Source organism: Nicotiana sylvestris, chromosome 9 (assembly GCF_000393655.2).
Source record: "Nicotiana sylvestris chromosome 9, ASM39365v2, whole genome shotgun sequence".
NCBI classification, from domain to species: domain Eukaryota; kingdom Viridiplantae; phylum Streptophyta; class Magnoliopsida; order Solanales; family Solanaceae; genus Nicotiana; species Nicotiana sylvestris.
The window spans coordinates 55364829-55384939 of record NC_091065.1 but is presented as its reverse complement, the minus strand read 5'-3'; the positions used below and the strand labels follow the sequence as shown (position 1 = coordinate 55384939).

Here is a 20111-nt window from a genome sequence, read left to right as displayed (position 1 = left end):
ACAATTAACAAACTCAAAAAAATCTATTTTCTAAAGCAAAGCTTTGAATGGCCTTCAATGGTGGACTTCTACTCTTTAATTTTTTTACATTGCAAACAGGTGACATGGGGGGAACAATTAATGGCGGACGGCCCCTTGAAACATATGTAAAAGATGTGAGAAGAAGAGAGAGTGAAAGCAATGGTTGTGAGAACGTAAATTTTGAATTTGTAAGAGCTAGTGTTTTCAAAATGTGTACAATATGAGCTAATTAAGGTAAAACTTAAAAACATGGACATTTTTTATTATGGCGTGAAATCATGTATACTTTCTTGTAATTCTTTCCATTTAGCTAAATTTGGTGCCCATTGAAGCTAGTTCACATAAAATAAAATCGAAGGACTAGTAAGTAAAGAAGAACAATAAAAGGATAACTACACACCCGAGATAAACACATCAGTTAGTAAAAAATTAACGACACTAATCTTGTTCTCCCCCAGTAAGGCAGCTGTGTGTGCGCCTGGCTGTATCTTCAATCAATGGCTCTTCGGAGCTCTCGAATTTCACTCTCTGTGAGAAGAATTGGCTATTCCGGCACCGCATTTCGAGCCACTGGTCTCACCTTTAAGTTCTTCTCCCTTTCTCTCACTGTCGCTGTTTTCTTTTTCTTATCTTTCTCCTCTTTTCTCTTTATCTCCTCCGACGATACCTCCGATCACCGCCTCGTAAGTCCTACCCCTCGCATTTCTCCTTCTATGACTCTTTTCTTCAGGAAATAGATGCTTGCGTTGAATTTATTTATTCTCCCGAGATCTCAAATTTTGCAAACTTTAATTGTCTATTATCATCTCGTAAATGACGTGCTTTGATTAGTGATTGTAGTTGCTCTTCATTTTCTATGCTGTAATTTGACTTTTTGCATGCATTTATTTGTGCATTTATCTATGGCTGAAATTATGCATTTATTGGTGCATTTGTATGTATTAATTGCTTGATTTTTGTTTAAATAGGGTTTCTCGAATGATTTGTATGGATTTGGATCGTACTGTAGGTCGATTCTAGGTTTGAAATCGGATCCTTTGAAGCCAAGGCTTGATCAGATCAGGGAGCAAGCAGATGACCACCACGTTTGGCTCTGGCTTATGCTTCCCATGCTAGAAAGGTGAAGCTTGCAAACTCCAAACTTGGCAGAGTATTCGCCGAGTTATCTGGCAACTTAATGTATCTGGTCACAAAACCTCCAGACAGTGTGCTGGTTGAGTCAGATGCCAAGTCCATCGATGAGTCGGTGCTTAGGAAGTTTGAGAAGGATGTGAAAGAACGAATTAAAGCCACTCGACAAGTTTTTGTAGAAGCAAAAGAGTCTTTCGATAATCAATTAAAGATTCAGAAGCTAAAAGACATTATTTTTGCAGTCAACGAGCAATTAACTGAGACATAAAAACAAGGCGCTTTTTCTAGCCTGATAGCTGCAAAGTCTATTATGAAGAGCCTGCATTGTTTGTAAATGAGGTTAATGGATGAACTAATTGCGCGTCCAGAGAATTATGTAGATGATGGGAAGTCTACTCCATTGGAGTTTGGGGATCCTAAGCTTTAGCAGTATGCACTTTTCTCTGATAATGTGCTGGCTGCTTCAGTCGTGGTGACTCAGCTGTAAAGAACTGGAAAGACCCATCCCAGCATGTGTTCCATGTCGTGACTGATAAGATAAATTTTGGGGCTATTCAAGTTATGTTCCAAATGAAAGATTAGAGCGGAGCTCACATTGAAGTGAAGGCTGTTGAAGATTATAAGTTCTTGAACTCCTCTTGTGTCCCGATACTTAAGCAACTTGAATCTGCAAATATGCAGCAGTTTCACTTTAATAATAAGCTTGAGAGTGCAACCAAGGATGCCACTAATATGAAATTCAGGAACTCCAAGTATCTATCAATTTTAAACCACCTTAGATTCTATTTGCCCGAAATATACCCCAAGTTGCACAAGATTTTGTTCTTGGACTATGATATAGGAAATGTACCCCAAGTTGCACAGGATTTTGTTCTTGGACGATGATATAGTTGTTCAGAGAGATTTGACAGACCTCTGGAAGATAGATATGGATGGTAAGGTGAATGGAGGTGTAGAGACATATATTGAGTTTATGGAATGACCTTCTTTGGCTTAGATGCTTGGAGGAGGGAGAAGTCCACTGAGGAGTACCATTACTGGCAGAGCATGGTGAGATGCAGTTATCTTCTTTAAATATCTTAGTTTCTAGATTTAGTTGCAGTCATAGTCTTTCTATTAAGCATATGTCTCTCCCTCTCCCTTTAATGCTTGCAGATGTCTTGTACTTCGCCAAATTGTGTGTGTGCTTACACTCTAGGGTTTGTAGATATTGTTAAAAGCCACATTGTCCTATTTCTGCACTGGGTTTAAGTTACTTGTCCCAGGACTATTTTTACTGCAAGTATACTCATGCTAACCAATAGAGCTGCTAATATCTGCAGAATGAAAACCGGACATTATGGAAATTGAGTACATTGCCTCCAGGTTTTATCACATTTTACTCGACAACAAAGCCACTTGATAAGTCTTGGCATGTTTTGGGGCTTGGCTACAATCCAAGCATTAGCATGGATGAGATCAATACTGCTGCAGAGGTTCCCTTCAGTATGAATATGAAACCATGGCTCGATATTGCAATGAACCGATTCTGGCCTCTTTGGTCGAGGTATGTAGATAAAGAAAATGAGTACGTGCAGGCATGTATTTTCAACTTTGGTGATGATTGAAAGTATGCTTGATGGAGTTGGCAAGCGGGTTCTACAAGCATCTCCAGTTTGGCTTGTCACTTCTACTTCACACGTAAAGTTAGTACTCAATTTTCTACATCATGACAAGTTTTATGTCTATCTAAATTTTAGCATTTTTCTATTTTTTACATTAGTTTAGTGTTTTAGTTTTCGATTGTTTATAAATGGTTATGATTCTTCATGACTGGAAAAATTATTTTGAATACTCTCTTAATTCTTAAGTTTATGTATGTGTATATTGTCAATTTTCAGGGGAGTAATATATTTTCTTGATTAAGCAACACTTGGGTGGGATTCATGACTAGGTAACTTCTTGTCTACTACTCCATATTTAATTATCACTTTGTTTATGTTTGCTGCCATTTGGTTTTTGAATAGGGATAATACATAAATCCCCCCTCAAACTTGTTCCCTTTTTCAACTGCACACGTTAACTTTGCCCCAGATATAAAGCTGGCAGCATCTCACGCATGACAACTTATTTTTCACGTCATTTTACTTCTGTTTTCCAAAAGATTTGTTTTTGCTTTCTTTTTCACTTTTTTATTCTGCCATTTGTGCTTTATGAAAAATGAAAAAAACTGGCACACCCGAGTTCGAATGTGTTATGTCCCTGGCCATAACTAACGCTGATCAGAAACTCAAACCCTCAGTCTTAGACGTTCTCCATTCCAAGACCGGGCATTGATTTTGTCTTATCAAATAAGAAGGAATTTTATGAGGAAGATCAGAGGTGTATTGGGTGTGGTGTGAAAGTCAAGAGGCGATCCTTTGTCGTGGTGCTATCTTTATTGACTTTTTATCAACATTGAGGAAAAGCCTATTCTAAAACCAGACTTGTTCTGCAAATATCATCAAAACCCATCTATGTGTAAAAAGTGGAATACCAGTGAGGGGATCATAGAAGAGAAAAGAAATTTAAAGAAGTAATTCTAGGTAGCAATGATGGATATTGAGATGGATGTGCGGGCATACCAGGTTGGATAAGATTAGGATCTAGGAATGAAGATATATGGATGTAGGTGGGCGTAGCCCCCGTGGAGGACAAGATGCGGGAAGCGAGGCTGAGATAGTTCGGGTATGTAAAGAAGAGAAGTTCAAATGCCCCAGGTGCGAGCAGTTGGCTTTGGTGGGTATGAGTAGAGGTAGAGGGAGGCCTAAGAAGTGTCAGGAAGAGGTGATGAGGCAGGACATAAGTCAGCTTCAGCTTACCGAGAATATGGCTCTTGATAGGAGGGTGTGGAGGTCGAGAATTAAGGTAGAAGGTTAGTAGGTAGTCTAGCGTATTTCTGTTCCATAATGATGGTTTTAGGGGTAGTCTGGTAGTTTTTCTTGTCTTAGATTGCTAGTATTTCATGTTGTTTTCCTATTATCTTTCGCTTCGGTTTCTTAGTATTTTGTTGTTGCTGCTTGCTGCAACTGTTTCTTCCATCTATTTTTCTAGCCATGTGACTTTTTTGTTGATATTGCATGTTTCTACCGTTTCTTTTTATCTTTCTTGAGCCGAGGGTCTATCGAAAACAACTTCTCAGGGGTAGGGTAAGGTATGCGTATACACTATCCTCCCCAGACCCCACATGTGGCATTCCACTGGGTTGTGGTTCTTTTGTTGTAAGGGTGGAAAAGAGAACGAGGGATGGGGATATATATCAAGACTTGGGCTAGCTAATTAGGCATAGCTTTGGTTTGTTGAAAAGTATAAAGTGAGTCTTGAAAGGGAAACTGGGATTAAGACACTATGTCTAGTTGGTTGGCAGTGGTGTGTCAATGCAAGAAAAAAGAATGGTGACAGGGTGTGGTGCTAGAGGTGTTATCTGGTGGAATTGTGGTGGTTCTTCGTGGTAAGATGGTTGAAGGTGTTATGGCTGTTACGACTTGCACAGAGAGTTAGAGAGTTTGTTTGCAGTGATTGAATTTTGATTGCCAAACGTTTTTTTCCGGTGGAGAATTAATCGGTTGGAGAAGAAGACAGAGAAGGAAAAATAAAAGAAAAAGAAGTAAGGAAAAGGAAAAATACACATCTTAGGGCTTTAAATTTTTTCTCTCATGCGCCCAGCTAGATGTGCAACCACTTTCCATGCCATGTAGCCCTAAAAGGTGGTAATAATACTACTTCTAACAAGTATAAGGGGTAATAAGACCCCGCAAAGTTAAAGTGGGTTGTTGAATGAATTTCGATCGCATGACATATTTTCTGGTGGGGAGAATTAATCGGTCGGAGAAGAAGACATAGAAGGAAAAATAAAGAAAAAGGAAACATACACATCTTGGGGCTTTAGATTTTCTCTCTTACGCGCGTGTGCAACCACTTCCATGACAAATAGGCATAAAAGGTGGTATTGATACTACTTCTAACAAGTCTAAGAGGGTAAGAGGACACCCCGCAAAGTTAAAGTGTGCAGTTAAAAAAACAGAACAAGTTCGAGGGGGTATTTATATCCCTTTTTGAACATGCACTTCAAGTTTTCAGCGCAATAATTTATCGTTTCTCACATGGCAATTCAAGAGGTGGTTTCTCCCTTTTCTTTTATTGTCAGTGCTTCCCAATCACCTTTTTTTTTTGAGAGGTTATAATCCAAGAATGTGCGAGGTTTTCAATGCATATTAATTTATAGTCTCACATGGCAATTCAAGAGATGGTTTCTCTCTTGTCTTTTGTTTTCAATCTTTCCCAAGCACATGTTAAGTTCTCATTGCGTAATAATTTGTAGTTTCATGTGGCTATTCAAGAGGTGGTTTCTCCCTTTTCTCTGATTGTTAATCCTTCCCAAGTACATGTTTCAGAAAAAAGACAAGCATATTGCTTGGGCAACCTTGTGAATTGGGAGCAAGTCATGAGTTCGAAACCTACTACTAACATGAAGCTTGGTACTTAAGAGTAGAGGGATGCACTCATAGTCTACCGAGTTTCGAACCTGTTGGCCAACTAGGGTTAGGCCAGCACTCACGGGGGAATTTCTTGGTAATCTCAAAAAAAACTGTATGTGCCGGAGGATTACTTTAAGGACTAGTAAATTTGAGAATTACTTTAACTGCTCCAATAGATTTGAACTAAACAAGTGTAGATTAAACTTAAGCTAGAATTTCACCCTAACTTGCAGGAGTCAATGCAACAAACATACTCTTTAGAATTGTTTTGGGAAAGTCCAAATAAGTTGAGGTACTGGTCTAGCTGAGTATGAATCATTCTAGGGTTTCAAGTTTTTCCCCTTCACACCTGGTAGGTAGAATAAATTTACATTACCTTTTGCCTAGGCTTCAGCTGTTTGGAAAACTGATAACTTACTAGCAAATATATATTTTGTAACCAAGAAATCCCCGGAGGGCCACTGGCGTATGGTTGGAAACTTGGTGGACAATGGGTCTGACCCTTTACCCTTCTCCAATTAAACACCTGGCTTATGTCTGCTTTAGGGTTTGAAGCCGTGTGCGCCTAACCCACCATCTTTTGTTGCACTTTACCAGTAGACCAAAGCCTAGTAGCATATATATTAATATAAGCTATTGTTTCTTGTCTCCACTTGTAATTGGAGATTGTGTAGAAGCAATTGATAGTTAGGTTGTCTCATATACGTTAGGTCATAATAGATACTAGTGAATGAAGCTTTCAATGTAGAAATCAGTTATTGAATTAGATGAATAACTAGAATTGGATGCATACATGAAAGGAAGGTCTGACATTGCATGCTGAAGTGCCTGTAAATTTTTGTTTTGTTCCTTATCATCTTATATTATATTGTATACAAAAGATTAAGGCAACAAGATTATCTTGAGTTCAAAAGAATACCAACCCAACCCAAAGTATAATTGCAAGACTAATATCGGTTGTGGGAATGGGAATCTTGGGAAAATGCATTCTTGCCTATGTTAGGAAAAGTATAATTTTCATGATTGCAGTATGCATGGTCTTTTCTTTCAAAAATATATTTTCTTAGTTATTATATATTTTTGAATGGAAGGCCCATGTGTATTTCAATCATGAAACTTTTTCTCTTTGGCAATGAGCATTCTCTTTTGCTGCCTTTTCCGTAATCATCATCAGTATTCTCCTCCCCAGCTGGACTAAAGCTGGGATGTTAAGTTAGTATATGTTAGTTACATACGAAATGCTAAGATTAGTGTAGATATTAAAAGCCATTTCTCACCTGTTGATATCAGAAGGGTTTGATGTTTAGATGACTAAGGCTCTTAACATCACCCTTCTCCAATCTTTAGGCGGGAAAGGGTTGAACAGCAATTGCCAGAACTTGTTGCGTGCAGATCTTTTACAGTGGAATGACTCTGTTGGATAAATTAGGCTACTTTCTTCAGGTTGATTATAGACAGACAGACCTGATATTATCTTCCCCTCTTAGCTAATAAGAGAAGTCAAACTCCTTGCAGTTACATGGGCTCCCTAAACAAACTGAAGTTGAAGTGTCTTATGTAACATGCTAATGAAGCAATTAATTGGTAGAGTCTGATAATCGTGAGTAATGGCATGGCTTGATATTGTTATGGCTTTCTTACATTTATGAGGTTACAACTGAATGGAATGTGCGGTGTAGGCCAATAATCTGTTTTATGTTGTATATTACCACTCAAAAGGCACTACTTTCTCAAAATAGACAAACCTCCCTCTGAATTCTGGGAAGTGCCTGTACCTATGATTATGAATGTTGCTCACTTTAGTATTCATTCACGAAAGGAAAGATAGTCTAAGCAGAAGATTGCAATGTTATTATGGCTCGTAGTGCAGTTATTATAACACGATGATGTTTAATGTATGTTATACACTGTCCTCCCCTCAGGACCAAGATGCATTCCAACAAAATATTCTTCTTGTTTTTTAATCTACTTTAGCCCTGTGGTTTTCTGTATTTACTACAATTTGGTTTATGATTCATAATATATGTTTACGTTCCTACAGTTGTGTACTTGTGTTCCTCGCTTTTCCTCTCTTTTTGATTTTTCTTTACACTGGTGCACAGAGGCGGATGTAGTGTAATAACTACGGGTTCAACTGAACCCATAACTTTCGATGCGGAGTAAAAATTTGTATGTAAAAATTCATTAAAATTGCAAAAATAATAGATATGAACCCATAACTTTAAAATTATAATGGATTTAATGTTGAAAACATTATAATTGAACCCATAGGATTTAAATCCTGGATCCGCCTCTGCTCGTGTATGACCAAATTAATTTAACTTGAGCATTAATCACCAGTTGAAATGTTAGCAGTTAACAATTGTTATCCTATGAAAGATTATGTAAGAAACACATGCTATGTATATATTGGTTTAATAAAGTTATCAGCTGCTAATAAGTATTTCAACTGCATTACTGCAATTTATACTCCTTTAGCTTACATAAAAAACCAGATTACCCATCGTTCTAATAATTGACTTTTTCATTTGTATGAAACAAGTTTAAAATTAAATTATATGAGAATGGTATGATAGAGGAAGATGTTTCACATAGAATGTTGAAATGGGAAGCGTTGTCGAGTATTATAGAAAGAATACTTACCAAAGTGGAAAGACGGATTCTATAGAACCGTTGAGAGACTGCAATGTTAAATGAGAGTGAATGTTAGGCCTTTAAAGTTAAATAAATGCAGACGATGAATATCACAAAAATATGAATGTTAAGTTGGATATGCGGTCATACAAAATTAGATAATAAAATTGATCACATTCGGTTGAAGGGTGCAAGTAACATACATAAAGGATATCATGTAACAATATTGCTTAAGATGGTTTGTTGTATCCTACGTCGAATTCTAGATGTACCATTGTAAGTGCAATCATGGTGAATGAACGTGCTAAAAGAGGATGAGATGTGCATAAAATCAAATGGAAGGAAGTTGTGACAAAAAAATTACAATGTCTTGGAAATCATATAGACGCAGCAAGGGGAAAAAAAATTATATAGGCGATAACAATTCATTTGTATTAAGTCATGTTAGTACGTTTTATTTTAAGTTCGATATTTACGAGGAGTTGTGTTGCTTTGTCAGAAGTTTATATGCCAACAGAAAGTGTAGAAAACTTCTAATTCTCAAAAAATCTAAATTCTTAGGGGTCGTTTGGTAGGAGATTATAAAAATAAGCAGAATTACTTTGGAAACCTGTGCTTGTGGACCGTACGGTTCGGTGAACTAATCGAGGTTGCTTAATCTGACACACAGTCTGTATTATCTATTTGGATCGTTCAGTATATTTTCAATTTTAGATAAAAAGCATTCATATATAGTTTTTCGGTTTGATCACTTTGATTTGTTTTTTACACTATCTTCATTCACCCCGCGACCTTACCCTTCGTCCCCATGGCCGGAGCCAGGGAAAGCCTCCATCGCTGGAACATTACGAAGTATATACAAAGTCAAAATTAATACTTTATATACATATAATAGATGTTAAATCCACATGGCTTTTTCGGTATTTAGTTCTTTATATTTTGAATCACCTTAGCGAAGTAGTCACAGTCGCATGTGATTTAGAGGATTGAAGAGAATGGCTTACACAGGTTAATCACAATGTTCATGATGAGCAGAGGTGAAGCATGTGTAAATAATAGAGGGCGGAAATAGTAGTACAAGCTAACAGGCTCTGATTTTTAACACCTGAAGCGAGCCATATTACACAAATCATAGTCTAAAACCTATAAGCAACTCAAAGAGACTGTAAATTAGAAAAGGCTCAATTTGCCCTTTTATATGCGGTTTAGCTGGAGCAGCGTCTGAAAACCCTGGGTCGAAACACCAAAATAACCTGCTTTAATAGAGTTTTCCACTAGATTAAAGGAATTTTTACATTCCTATACACTATATGAAACTATATTACCCTCCCTACTCAAGTTTTACTATAATTATATTTTATATATCCGATTACCATTTATGTACATTTTAAGGGAATTAATGATATTAATTAGTGTTCTAAAATAACTCTACCGTATATTCTCACTCCCCCACTCCCGCCACATTTCTCTCTCTACATTCCACCCCCCTCACCCACGTATCTTGCACTCACTCAAGGTTTTCTCTTCACAAATCTCAGAAATCCTCTATTAACGCCTATTTCATCTCTTCTTCAAAAAACAAACGAAATTTTTAATCTTATTCAAAATTCCTACCTCCATTAAAGTCTCTGATTAGCTTGATTTTCAATGAAGAAGAAGATATCTACGTAAAGCAAAGGAATTCTCTCTACGTCTCTCTCTATCTCTCAATCCCTAATTTCAGTAATGTAAAGCAAAGGAAAAGAGAGCAGCAATTCCACCATTGATCGCCATTAAAAAGCTTTGAAGCTTTGAATTCGAATTTGGGTTTTCAAAAACTATTATTTGTTTGGATTGGGTGTTGTTGCAAACAATTGAGAATATGGTTTGGAGTTTATATCTCAATTTTGAGGGTGTTTTGGTGAAGATTTTGATGAAGAAGAAAACGTGATATACATTATATTTATATATATATATATATATATATACACACACACACACACACACACCATATTTAAGTTGAATGATATTGTAGTTGTATATAACTGAGTAGAAATAATGTATGAAAATTATAAATAAGTTGTAGATAAGTTATTATAATATATAATTAGTTGTATGAAATTTGTTTTTACTATGTATAAATCAGATATAAAATATATAAAAGACATTGTATAAATTTTGTATTTAAGTTATATGTTATTGTAGTTGTATTTAACTGGGTAGAAATAATGTATGAAAGTTGTAGATAAGTTGTATAATATATATTAGTTGTATGAAACTTGTTTTTACTATGTATAAATCAAATACAAAATATACAAAAGACATTGTATAAAATTTGTATAAATATTGTGTTTAAGTTGTATGATATTATAGTTGTATATAACTGGGTATAAGTAATGTATGAAAGTTATAGATAAATTTTACAAGCCTATGACATAAGCTTTGGGATTTTTTCGGTATCTTTTAATTTAGACTATTTGTTATTCAAAATTCATCCAATATGAATGGTGGACCCAGGTTCATCTGTTTTGGATTTCTGCTACGTCTAATTCTGTCCAAATCTAATTCTGTAATTGATGATGGTACTTCTCATGCTTTTCCGGAAAATGTCTCACCTTCACTCTTTAGCTTTATAAGTTTTGTGTCTCTTCTTTTCGTAACTTTGCATCTGGATGTTTTAATGATATTTCACTTCAGGTGACAAACTCCAGGGGCTACAGAGCACTCTGCTGCTTCAGTAATGTGCTAAAAAAAACCTCCCAATATACCTTCTATGCATTTAAAAATAAGAAGGTAAGGGAACGAAGTCCATTGCAGGACCCAACACTGCATTTCTAAACAACCTGTTCACTAGCATGCCGCTCCATCGGTGGATGATAAGAAATAAAAGGACTTGAAAAATTAAAGTAGCTAGAGAGAGAACAAAACTTCTCCAAGAGTCCAGGTTTTAACATGTCAAATAAATCTGTCCAATTGACTTAGCTCATGTAGCCCCTTATCTAACAAAACTATAACACTCCATCAGGAACAACCTCTAGAGGAAAATGTTCCAAACAACAAGTCATGAAAAACATAGAAAAATGACTCGCATCATACAAACACACCCGTGTTTTTTGGCTGCCAAGTACCATGTGCCTCAAACCATCCACTCAAATATAGCGTGTAATTTTACATGTCGAAAACAAATGCATTCTTCATCGTTCCAGACTGGCATACTACATATGCAGAAATTCTTAGGAAGGACGGGTGGAAAAGAAAGTGGCAAGTGGCAAAAGAGGGTTCAGGTAGGGAGAAAGAGGTAACAATCCTGGCCAAAAGAGCCAACCCACCACAAAACAAGTTATGCAAGATTGAAGCTCATAAACCATTGTATCAACTATACACAGAACAGGGATGTCAACATAAAGGTTGTTTTACTCCCCCACCTCCTGGGCATCATATATCCGTTTACAGGTACAAAATAAAGTTAAAGGGTGATATAACTTTGCATCAGAAAAATAAGTAAAGAGAAGAAGAGAAAAAAAAGGTAAAAGGTGTAACTAAATCCCTTAATTAAAGGCACTAATAATAGATTGGAAGCCTTTTAGTGTGGAATATATATATTTTGTAAACAAAACTTGTGTAGGTAAGATAATTTACTAAACATGAACATTTAGGGTAATAAAATTTCCAATAGTATATAGGAATGAAAAAATCCCTAGATTAAAACGCTACAACCCAAGTAATCTATTTTGAATTCAGGAATAACTCTTAAAGAACTTTCTTCCTTTGGAAAGATATTCCATCGTTTGTGGATCACTCGATTAAATACAGATTCCCTTCGCACCGCAGATCTGGGATTTCCAATAAGAGGAGCTGTGCTAACCCACTGCAGATCCACAAGAGAATGGAAGTTGTTGACTGTCAATAAAGACCTTTATGCCCACGCCCGGCGCCCCAATCCCCACCCCCTGCCGCAGGAATGTGCCTCTAGCTTGCACAACTAAGCTTTTCTAACACACTTAGATAAAAGCCAACGACCCATATTTCTCGAATAAGTCTACCTAGGAAGAGTAATAGCAGACAAGAAGAGTGGCAGAGCAGGAAAGTAAGCACAAAGTCAATCACCAGAATACAGTATTGAAGCAGTGACAAAAAGAAGAACTAGCGATCGCTAATTCATGAATTACACAGTTACGAATACAACTGCAGATAGAAAGAACCATGTGTACCTGCTCAATCACACAAGTATTTGGTAGTTGGCCTTTATTCCAGGTTGCTAAACAGAGCTTACCTTCTTTTCTCTCCCATCCATGGGACCCTCACTACTAGGTACTTCAAAAACACACGAGCACACAAAGTTAAAGAGGCATTCAATTAAAGAGTAAAGACGGCCTAAGGAATGTATTCTATACACCCAGCTGATACCAAAAGCAGTTCGAGATTTACGCCTAAACTGAATTCATTTTAAAGAGTTAACACAAGTAAAAAGCCCCAAAAATTAATTCAACTACAAAGAGACTTGCAAAATGATTGGATAACCTCTTCCTAGGGGATAAGAAACCCATATGCTACAAAATAAAACCTACCCGAAACTCAATTCCTACCTATACCAATTAACGGGAAAAATTAGGGGAAGGAAAATTTGCGGAACGAGCCCTTATGAAATATCACAGCTCGTGACAAAACTTCTTCCTATGCGACATCCAACCATTTAATTATGAATCAAAATGAAAAATATACTAAATTGAGCTGACATCTTTGCCTGAAGCTACTACTTTTCAAGCTGTAGCAGAAACCCGTGGTGGCATATTTTTGGCAGCTCCATTAGGCATCCCACCACCATGATTCATCCGCCCATTGTTACCTCCCATGTTGTCAGTTCGCTGATATCCATCGCCCCCACGGTTGGCTGACCCTCCACGATTGCCACCCTTGTTGTTGAACTCGCTTCTTCCATTGAAATCACCATGACTGTAACCCCTACCACCTCCATAGTTTCCTCGCCCTCGTCCTCCATCGTTCCTGAATCCGGAACCCCTTCCAGATGGATATCTAGCCCTAGTGTTACCTGAAAAAGAAACGATAATTCGTCTCAACCAGAGGAATAGGTCGACCAAGCCCCACAAATCATCATATATGTCTTCAATAATAATCACAAAGTAAAGGCAAAGTAGCTGTGGGGATAAAACTCTACATAAATAATTAACGGAGTAATAGGTTTCTAATTCCTTATAAAACCTCAAATTTAGACTTAAAGACACTTCCCAAGGAGGAAAAGTATCAAAATGTGCAACAAGCTATATATGCTGAAGTTTGTGACCATCTCATCTAAAATCTTAAGCTATTAGAGAGAGCAAGCTTTTATTTACTTAATTATATCTTCAACTTCAAAAGCTAGCTCAAGCGTTGAGAATTGTCTAAAACCATATAAGGAGCCCAATTTTCCTTCGCATAGCTGCTGAGGGACCCAATTCACCCAACTCACCCCCTCCTTTCCGTCCGCATTACCGGACATTTGGAGCATGGACAATAAAAGATGGGGGTCAATATCGGGTAAACAATGAATCGCGAAGCGTCTGGCTCAAGCCAAATTGAAGTGTGTGACCATCTCATATAAAAGTTTAACCTGTTAGAGAGAACACACTTTTATTTATTTATTTATTTATTTATCTTACTTAGCAATATCTTAAGAACTATATTGTCACATTTAAGAATTATTTCTGATTAAAAATATTGACATACTTCCCAATTCCCAGCTATTAAATGTGATCTTTTTAGACATTTTCCTTTGTAGATCCTAATTGAGATCCCGCAGTCCCACTAGGCCCCATTATAGGCTTAAAACCACCAGTTCCCTCTTCATGACCTCAATATCATCTCATGGTGCATTAGGTATCGAATTCAGTTTATTGCTTTCAAGAATGCTTACCAGTAAATGGAGCATCACCTTTATTCACCTTACCAAAAAAAAGAAACGGAAACATACTCTCCACAGTGGACAACCACTATGTAAAACTGATGTTTATCATTTATTTTCTCACGCTGACCATAGTAACGTCCTCATTAATACCACTGGAGAATAATTGAACTTGCCTCGAGAATTTGTAGACTTCTTTTCCTCAACGACAGCTTGGCGTCCACCAATTAAAACAGGAGAAGCCTGGTACATAGAGATAAAAATACAATCAGACAAAAGAGAAGAAACCTGAAACGATTCCGAAAAACAAGGAGTGCATACAAACAAAATGCAGCAAAGGTTACTAAATATCACTAGCCTATGTGATAATTATACCAGTATTCTTTTTTTAAAGTTTTACTTTTTTGATAAAGAGATATAACTATACCAGCACAAACGGTGCACTGTCAATAGAAAATGCCATCTACTTTCAGGACCTGCCACATGAAACCTTCACAAAATAATTTATAACACACTGCCCTCTTTACATGATTTCACCTCCCTTGAGCTGTCAGTCATGTTTTTCTGAAATGGTTATCAACACAGCATTGATATTATCGCCACAAGGGTCGAGTTTGCCTATACATGATAGTATGTTTAAATATTTAAAAATTGGGCAGAGAAAGCAGGGAAAAATACAACAGCCCATCCTATTATGAACAGTGCAACGGTCAACACCATCAATTATCTCAAGTCCTATTTCTTCACTGGAGAAGAAATAATAAAACTTGACTTCTTAACATAAGCATCACTTTGAGAAGTCCAAAAACGGTAGACTGAGAACAAGCCAACATATCCAAGATTAAGCCTATATCGTATACAAACTTCACAGTCAGAAAAAAAAAATGTAAAAGCATATTTGGTTTTAACTTAGCTTTTTTACTGAAATATATAGTTTTAGCTTAGTAACGCAAAAGTTAACATTAAGCCTTACACAGTTTTGACTTCCTTCAGATACTATTCCCTCAAACATTGAGTCAATATATCAGTGGTGTTGATGCCATACATGGTCTGTTGCCAATTGTAGCGAAATTTGGGTGTGCTTAATGCTCTTAGTTGGGCTAGACATAGCCAACTAAGAAGTCTTGTTAGTGTTCAAGAGAAACTAACACAGAATTAGTGATCAAGGCTAAAAACAATTGATTTTGAAATCATTTAACAGTGGGTTAGCATCTTGAGTTTAAGTTCAATTGCTATATGCCAAAGCCCCAAATTTCCAAAGCTAGTACTCACCATTAGTTAGTTTAGTGTTCCTTTTATTTCTGTAATTGTAGTTTAAACTAAAACCATACTTGATTTCATTTGGTTAGAGTTAGTGGGTGACAATTCCTCTACTTCTCATTCGCCCTTATATTGTTCCCTGTGGGATTCGACCCGGTTTCATAGTTGTGTAAATTATATACATACGACCTTGTACACTTTCTATCAGATCCTGTATTTGGACGTTATCAAAGGCCGAATTTACAAACTATTACTACCTAAGGAGGACTAACGTCCAAATTTATAAACTACCAAGTTGAAGCTCTACGATATTCTAATACAACTAAAGAAATACAAAAAAATTGAAAAAAAGTAGAAGTATACCAAGCAATAATTTGCAATTACCTGGCAGCAGATATGTTCAAAGTGATTAAAAAGACGACAGGAAGTTCATCATTCCAAGTACTAATGCAGCTATCAGTAATACAGATGTGCACAGCATATTTATAAAACAAGCAATGCAATTAGTAGCCAACTAAACACTCATTTTCTCAGATACTACAACTCATAAAGGAGAACACGATGTAGAAAATCAAATGAAGGTTACTTATAAAAAAAACCACATGAAAAATACCTCAATCGCTTTCTGCACAGCAGGTTCCACCTCAAATTCCACAAAGCCAAAACAAAATCCCTGTTGCTGTAATCCACCAACAATAATTAATTATAAAAAATGCACAGAAACAATTATAAACTGACAAATGTATCCCCTAAATAGCCAGAATATTGGTGCAAGCACACATACTCTGTTACTTCGGACTTGAATGCCTCCATTCTTGATAGGCCCAAACTTCTTGAACTCTTCTTCGAGCATGGCAGCAGTGGCACTCATAGGCAGACCTTTGATGTAGATGGAGTAGCCATCAGCTGCTGGATGCAGTTAGAGCAAAGATATCAATAAGAATCAACACAATGAATACAATCAACGGGGAAAATATAGAAGTTTGAGGAACAGTGGCATGCCTTCTCCCTCTTGGTTATTCACATTATCAACAAAATCTGAGCTCAGAACAGGGCTGTCAGCTAGTGCTGCTGCAGGAGGTTGACTCATTTGCCCAACACTCTTCGGCACAATCTTCCTAGGAGCAGGTGCTGGAGGAGGGGAGAAAGTTGCAGCACTTTCCTTTAGATGCATGACCTGAAAATTACATTGCAAACTGTTCAGCTAAAAATCTTCCAAAGACGCCCTTCCTAGAATTATCGTCATCAAAGACCAAAGCTGACGTTGCAAATTATCTGATCAGTGCTCAAGTAAAACCAGCAAAAAATCATAAAGTAACACACCCAAATGGAAATGTGTTAAACTTTCACACCTACACAACCAGATGAATATTGGAATATTAACCTATTGAAAGGCAAACGAAAAAGAAATAGGCCTCCAGTTGCTTTGCCCATGGCTACTTACAATTGAAGCATAAGACTTCTTAGGCACGTCTTCAACTATGATGTTAGATTCAGCTGCCATTTGAGAGTCGCCTTGCACTTCATCAACAACCTCAGCCACAGGCACTTCCTCTTGAACAACAGGCACATTATCATTCTCAGGAGGGTTGTAAACTTCTCCCCCATTAGCTTCCTCAGCGAATGGTGTACTCTGCTCAGAAATGTGGTTCTCCTGAGCTGGAGGGGGATCTGCAGCAACTGCAAACAATAACTCAGCGTTCAGTTGCTAATAAGGTCATTATAAAACCAAAATTTAATCGATTGTTCAATTACTTTGCTCTGTAGTAACAGGAGCCAGCACATCAGTTTCTGGAACCTGGACTGCATCTTGTTGATTGACAATCTCCACATATCGAAACATGTCATTCAAAACAAAGTACCCTCGGTCTTGTGGAGCCAGGAAGAATGTTTGAGAGAAATTTCGGATCAAGTTGTCTTTCCCAGTCAAGTATCCAGTAACAAGGACATGGACTCCCCCATTGAAGGACTCTTGGGAATCCACAGACCTGATCTCTGCTCTGAAGTCCGCATAATTAAGTGAAAGTATCTTTTCATTGATAGCCTACACGTTGGACAGTAAACGAGACAAAATGTGAAACGTTAATATGGTTAACTTAAAGCTTAGGACGCGAAAACAAGACACGGTAGCAGAGCAAACAGTCAAATCTCTCTCTTTCATTACTCAAAGCGAGTAACTAGGTTAAACCATTGTCAAACTCTTGGAAAAGCAATAGACCATCGTTGTTCTATATTTTCTTAAACCAAATGACCTGCATCAACAATTTAGTGTTCCTTCAAATTGCTGCAAAAAATTGCAGCCAGGAGGCACCCTAGGGTTTTGGTCCAGTGGTAAGAGCACCAATCAAGATGTGTTGTTTAGACGTATGTCAAGAGTTGGAACCCTGACAGTCTACCCCATAGACAAAATCCTGGTAGTTAAATGGAAAAGTTAAGAGGAGCCGGCTCCCATTCACTGAGTTTCAAACCACATGCCAGTTGACCCTCAAAGATTACTCGTTTATCAAGAAAAATAAAAAATATATAAAGCCAGGAGGCTCGGGACAAAGTGTTTTGTTTTTTCAGAAAGATTGAGAAAGAAGGCTCGGGACAATGTGTTAAACCATCTAAGTGGCAGAACAAAAAACATGCAACAAGATCATGCATTTCACAAAGCCCTATTCCTGTCTTTATCAAAGTATTTTCCTAGGTCGGCTGGAAATAAAAGCATGAGTTACTATGACAAATAGTACTAACAGCGAACTATGGAATGTTCAACTATAAAATTTACACATTCAGGAATTATACAATAAGTCACAGCTTTTTATAGTCAAAGATATTTAGAAAATATATGGAAGTGTGTTAGTAACAAAGAAGCAAATATTAATGATGTCATATGAAACAAAAATAAAAGAGTAGCTTAGACACAATGCTTGAAAGTGGGTAGTTCAGTGGGCTTTAACTTACTTGCATAGTGGTAGTGATGGACATGGAGCCATCATCTTCAGGGCGACCAAGTTTGCTTATATCCTGATAAAACCTAAATACCAGCCCTGGTGAATGGTGCAGTATATGATAATACTGCTGCACAAACGCATTCCCAACCTATAACCACCACCACAAATCAATTCTCTCAGTATCCATTCTTAAAGAAAACAACCATCAAATCAAACCAAAAACAAAGCAAACAAATTTATAAAAGTATAAATCAGCAAAGAAAAAATACGCACAACTTGAGCAGAGACAGGTTGTTGTGCCGCCACCGCCGGTACTGCCGCCGTCATCGCCGATCGATCTCAAGCCACAAACTATAAATTCATTAATTAAAATAAAGTTAGAGAAAACCTCAGGACCCTAGACCCCTGAACTCTAAACACCACATACCAGCACCAATAGTCCAATACCTGGATTGAGTATGGGATCAGTAAAATAGGAGAGAGAGAATATACACTCCTTGGCTCTGAGCTTCTCCCTTCTCAAACTCACACACACACGCACTCTCTCTCTCTCCCTCTCTCTCTCTCTCCAATGGAGATTGTGTGTGTGTATTCTTCTAGGGTTTTGGTAGGTAGCGAGTGGTGGACCTTCAAGAGGCGCGACTGACTCTGTTATTATTATTACTAAATAAATAATAGTCGTACTAATTTTAATGAATTAATTAAAGAGAGAATTTATGGAAGTGAATTTAAATGAGAAGTACAAAGTACAATATTGAAGTGAGAGACGCTTTAAGAATAATTGTTTTTCTTTTCTTTTTATTTATTATTATTTTGTACTCCTTTATTACAACCGGTGTACTTCTTTTTAAGGTACCATGGCTTGGACTGTTATAATTATTGCTTGCCTTTTTTATATTTGCTTAAAATAATTTTCTTACGTAAACATGCCAATTTCAACAACTACGTAAATAAAGAGATTACATAAATTGAAAAAGAATCTTAACTCTCCCTCTTCTTGCTTCAAAATTTTGAACAGCGCGAGACCTATTTTTTAACCAACATCAAGGAAGCAAAAAATGTTTTTGGTTTATTTGCCAAAAGGTGAAAATTAATTCTTCTTGTTTGGTTGAAAATTTGAAGAAAGTTTTGCAGAAAACTTTTTTTATGCGAACAACGTCTAATTGTTATTTTCACATTCGATAAAATTGTAATTAAATAATGTTTTTTTTATATCTAGAATTTTGAAGTCTTATTAAAAAAATTTCTTATTAAATTTTTTTCTTATTTGAACTATGTAAGAAATTCCTAATATTTAGCTCTCATTTGGTCATAGAATTGGACTGTTTTTTTTAAATAAAAAAGTAAAAATGATGTTTGCTATATGATCAATTTTTGAATTTTTTTTTTCAAGTTCTCAAAAACTTATATAAGGCAGTTTTTGTGTTAAATTTTTTCCTCCACTTACAAAACTTTAAATTTTTTTCAAATAAAATGCATGTCCAAACACAACTTCAACTTCCAAAAATTATTTTTTAACGCAACTCAAAAACTCTTTTTCAAGTTTTAACCAAATTGATGTCTTAACGCAAACTTAAGAGTTCAAAATTTATTGAGATTTTTTCTTATAGGATTTCCTTTCTTATTTGAACTACGTAGTATTAATAAACGTTTCAACATCAAACTAAACTTCTATTTAAGTAATATTTTGGAGCATATTTTATGGAGAAATTTATTTTCAGTCAATCGGTGTATGGGGTAAAAATTACAGCTTAC

General features: G+C 36.6%; 1 protein-coding gene and 1 pseudogene across 2 annotated transcripts; one reads left to right on the top strand and one right to left on the bottom strand.

The window, feature by feature from the left end:
• Positions 1-518: 518 nt before the first annotated feature.
• On the top strand, positions 519-3294 carry LOC104245479 (galacturonosyltransferase 8-like; annotated as a pseudogene).
• A 9371-nt stretch (positions 3295-12665) lies between these two features.
• LOC104245478 (nuclear transport factor 2-like) lies at positions 12666-19036 on the bottom strand. 2 transcript variants are annotated; one of them, XM_009801091.2, is made up of 10 exons: positions 18804-19036; positions 18630-18707; positions 18367-18504; positions 17176-17464; positions 16865-17100; positions 16423-16597; positions 16205-16326; positions 16034-16099; positions 14337-14403; positions 12666-13311 (listed from the first exon to the last, which is right to left on the bottom strand). In XM_009801091.2, exons 2-10 carry the CDS (start codon positions 18681-18683, stop codon positions 13022-13024), a joined length of 1437 nt encoding a protein of 478 aa, XP_009799393.1. In that variant the 5' UTR covers positions 18684-18707; positions 18804-19036; the 3' UTR covers positions 12666-13021. The 2 variants fall into 2 exon arrangements, with proteins under 2 accessions (XP_009799393.1, XP_009799392.1); XM_009801090.2 differs by having other exon boundaries at positions 16205-16329; positions 18804-19006.
• Between the last annotated feature and the right edge of the window lie 1075 nt (positions 19037-20111).

What these genes read in the sequence shown, in the direction of transcription:
- LOC104245478 (XM_009801090.2), bottom strand. Translation starts at nt 18,683, where the DNA reads ATGACGGCGGCAGTACCGGCGGTGGCGGCACAACAACCTGTCTCTGCT. An exon ending in AGAAGTCTTATGCTTCAATT is followed by an intron (nt 16,598 to 16,864) that starts GTAAGTAGCCAT and finishes TGTAATTTTCAG; the next exon opens with GTCATGCATCTAAAGGAAAG. An exon ending in TTCAAGTCCGAAGTAACAGA is followed by an intron (nt 16,100 to 16,204) that starts GTATGTGTGCTT and finishes GGTGGATTACAG; the next exon opens with CAACAGGGATTTTGTTTTGG.